Consider the following 4,381-nt stretch of genomic DNA (forward strand, 5'->3'; position numbering starts at 1 on the left):
AGAAGATATTTTGAAGAATGTGGGTAACCAAACAGTTGCTGGTCCCCACTGACTTTGATAGTAGGAAAAAGAAATATGAAAGTCACTGGGGACCAGTAACTGTTTGGTTTCCCATATTCTTCAAAATAACTTTTATGTTCAACAGAAGAAAGAAACTCATTCAGGTTTAAAACAACTTGAGAGTGAGTAAATGACCATTTTCATTATTGGATGAACTATTCCTTTAATGTTAATAAAATAAAACAAAGAGAAAAATAACTTGGTGCTCTTGACTAAAAAACTTGAATACAGTTGCTAAAATTCAGCAGTAATAAAATAACTTGAAATTTTCAAAAAAATTTCACATCATATCTTTTTACACTAAATAGTATCGATAACAGTATCGATAAGTAGCGGTATCGCTGAGCAGTATCAGTATCGGTATCGTATCGTATCGATAAAATGTAAACGATACCCATCCCTAGTTGTCACTATACCATAAACATGTTATGATACTATACCAGCTGAAGTATCACGATACTGTGCAATATTAATTTAATTTATAATTCACGATCTGCAATGGATTGTTTTTTTTTTCCTTTTTTGGCCCATCTCTGTTCCGGATATGCACAAACTGCATTGCAATAATTTCTCAAAATGTCATGTCTGTAATGAACACAGGTCAGAGACGGGCAGGCTTGGGGAGTAACGGAATACATGTAACGGCGTTACGTAATCAGGATACAAAAATCTAGTAACTGTAATCCGTTACAGTTGCATCAAAAAACAAAGTATTCAGATTACAGTCACATTTTGTAAAAGGGGGAATACTATCAGGATTATATTTGTTTCATTTAAAATTAAATAAGCGAGTATTTTGACAATGCTATATATTTAGCGCTGCATAGTTCCTGGTTCTGTTGACACATGTTGACTCACGTGAGCCGCCTGCTGGTGCGTGCGCAAATAACACCCGTCTACAATTATTATTCTCAAACGTGGGATGACTGAGACGCTGTTACAGTAATTAATTACGATGCTTCCTGTTGTGAAAAACGTTTTCATGTCTGGAAATTTCACAGTTATTTTGTTTTCAAAGAGGATAAAGGAAATAACAGTTGTACAGCGTAAGCTATGCATGAAGACTCTTGCTTTAACAAAGGCCAACTTGAACATTTGCAGCTACGAGTCCGACTAGCATGAAAATCATCATGTTAGCTCAAATTTAGTGTTTGTTAGTGATTTAAAAGTCCATGGTGTGCATGACTGCACTGCAGTTGTAAGTTTTCTAGCGGAAAATGAGCCTGAAAATGTAGAACCCACACCCCGGATCATTCAATGAAATAAAGAAAGATCATAGCATTTCACATGCATTTCGACATGTAGGTTTATTTTAAAATAGACTAAGACTAATATGTATATGGTGTACATTTTTTTTAATGTTGTGTATAAACTATATTTATTTTTACTTGTACATGTTAAAGAAATAATAATAAAAAATCAAAATAAAAAATAAATAAATACTAAACTGTATAGCCACTTGATGTCTGCATAGCCTTTTATATAAATATACGGGCTGTAATATCTAGATGGTGAAACAAGACACGATTTTTTATAGTTTCAAATAGTTTTTACTATAGTTTTAATTAGTTTTAATTTTAAAGTCATAGTTAAATAAAAGTACTTAGATATTGCTTTTTTGACTTATTTACATATGTAACTAAGTAATCCAAAAGTAATCAGATTACATTACTTTTATATTGTGGTACTTGGATTAAGTTACTGAATACTTTTTTAATGAAGTAATTTGTAACTGTAACGGAATACATTTTAAAAGTAACCCTCCCAACCCTGGAGACGGGACATGCTGGAGAGGGACGTATAGAGGAGAGGATAGATTAGGCATGCAGCAGAAAAACTTCAAAAAACAATGCAAAAGCAGAATTAAAAAAGCATACAAAAGCAGCATAGTTCATATAACTCATGCTCTATATTTGAAGTCTCCTGAAGCCAAATACAACAGATTATAGAATCAGTAGAGATTCAATCAGTTAGATTTGTGAATGAATCATTCAAACCAATTTTGTTAACTATATAGAATTATTTATTTATAAAATTAGATTCAAAAGAGCAATTCATTCACAAACGAATCAGATACTGTTTACTTTCCGAATGAACATGCAGAGTTATAAGGTGGATATTCAGATTTCCAGTGAATAACGACTTAAATTTCAGTCTGTTTGTCACACGAAACTATCATATGGCTTCAAAATTAGTGCATGAGTTCATTTCTACAATACTTTTTGTAATTTTGGATCTTGATATTCTTTAAATACACCTCTTTGGTTCCACAGAAGAATGCAAAAACATAATGGGTGAGTAAATTATAACAGAAATTAACATTTTGGGAGAACTATTCTTTTAAGCAAAGCGAAAGAACGGAAAATGAACATGTTGCAGGTCAGACTCAAACCTGCTTTACCTGCATGAGCACCACAGGCTCAACATGCCAACTGCTGTGTTACAGCTCTGACCAGACCATTACTTTATAAAGTTCACCCCATTCAACTACAAACTCGGTGCTTCTTGTAGTTGGGCAGATCTTCATTGGTATAACCTGAAAATGGGTGCTGGATCACAGTACCTCTCATGCAGTCCTCTATCCTGTGCACCAGCTGGTAGGATTTGCAGCGGTCCAGTAGAGTTCGGATGGCTGGAAGTGGGTCAAGAATGATGGTCTCTGGGTGAGCATCAATATAATCCTGCAAGACCAGTGGAACAGGTCACAGCAAGGAAGGTGTACAGGTGACAGTAGTCAATAACGTGACTAACTGAAATCTTTGAACATTACTTACTGGTGTTGTTAAAGGCAGTTATCTAACATGTATAAACTGGAATGCATGAATGAACTCACCACACATACAAAGACATGTACACATGAAGCCCGTTACACTGCTGTTATGTAAATTAATTTTTGCATTCTTGCATTCAGTTGGCATGACATAACCACTCGCTGTCTTTCTCTCCACTGCCCCCATTCACTCCAGTCATATGATAACATTTGACAGAATATGAGGAAATGCATTCTTTTCTCATGTGTTTTACCAGTTCCATCAGTCATTAACTGTCAATGATGGGAAATTTAGTTGCTAATCCAAGTGTACTGATTGTTAGATCAAATCAACTCACACATCAGAATGTGTGAAGACACACATTCTACCAGCTCTGATTAAATGGGCAAAAAAGGTTACAGCAAAAAAACAAAAAAGATCTCCAGTTTTCATAGGGTTTAAAAGTGAATATTATTTCAGTGTTCAGATCATTCTGTGTCTTATGTAATCTATGTAATATACATTAAGCGCATGCTTAGTGAGAGCGTGGTGTTAGGAGAGAGCTTTGTTTAAGAACATTAAGAGGCTCAATGCTCTTACGTTCTCATTTAGAGGTGAGTACCTGAGGTGACATTTCAGAAGACGACAAAACAAAAACAAAGTTGTAGGATGGGAAACTGAATTTAAGTAGAAAGGTCTTTTGTGAAATATTATCATAGTATATAATAACATTATATATATATCAACATATACACACTTGCAACGAGTCAAAAGTTTGGAATAACTATAATTAAGGTTTTTTTTTTTTTTTCCCTTTTTGAAAGAAATCTTTTCCCAAAGGCTGCATTTATTTGATCAAAAATACAAAAAAAAAAACAGTAATATTGTACTATTGTACTAAACATTACAATTTAAAATAACTGTTTTCTATTTAAATATAGTTCAATTATAATTTATTCCGGTGATGCAATGCTGAATTTTCATCAGCCATTACTCCAGTCTTCAGTGTCACACGATCCTTCAGAAATCATTCTAATATGCAGAATTATTAACAATGTTGAAAACTGTTGCGCTGCTTAGTATTTTTTTTTGGAACCTATGATACCTTTTTCAGGATTCTTTGATGAATAAAAAGTTCAAAAGAACAGCATTTATTCAAAGTAGAAATATTATATTATATTATATTATATTATATTGTGTAATTTTTTTATTTCAGAAGTCATGGAACTGAACTGTAGGAAACGAATATATACATAAATAAATTATAATACAATATGTAAAGGATTAAAAAAATTATATTACATTGTGTCAGTATATTACTGCACCAACACATCCCTATAAATTGAGGTTGAACCCCTAAAACTAGATATAAAAGAAAAACTGCATGTAGTCTCTTTCAAAAAATAAAAATGAGACCGAAACTTTATGCACTATTAAAAATGCAAAACCTTTCTCATAATGATCAATACTCTGTAATTACTGCTTTTAATTTCCTTTCACTAACAAGTGAATGACAAAGAGATCACATTTAGGTAAAAAAAAAAAAAAAAAAAAAAGATTCTGAGTCTGAA

At 32.8% G+C, this 4,381-nt stretch overlaps 1 protein-coding gene across 1 annotated transcript in view; it reads right to left on the reverse strand.

Moving 5' to 3' along the window:
* Positions 1-4,381, reverse strand: part of LOC107755687 (inositol-tetrakisphosphate 1-kinase-like) — a gene marked incomplete at its 5' end in the record, with an annotated part of 49,026 nt that overhangs the window by 27,616 nt on the left and 17,029 nt on the right. The window contains one exon of the mRNA XM_016572574.1: positions 2,624-2,741. Coding sequence (XP_016428060.1) covers positions 2,624-2,741 — 118 coding nt within the window. The remainder of the gene's footprint in view (positions 1-2,623; positions 2,742-4,381) is intronic.

The sequence above is a fragment of the Sinocyclocheilus rhinocerous genome, unplaced genomic scaffold, assembly GCF_001515625.1.
Source record: "Sinocyclocheilus rhinocerous isolate Xijiao unplaced genomic scaffold, SAMN03320098_v1.1 scaffold6919, whole genome shotgun sequence".
Taxonomy (NCBI): Eukaryota; Metazoa; Chordata; class Actinopteri; order Cypriniformes; family Cyprinidae; genus Sinocyclocheilus; species Sinocyclocheilus rhinocerous.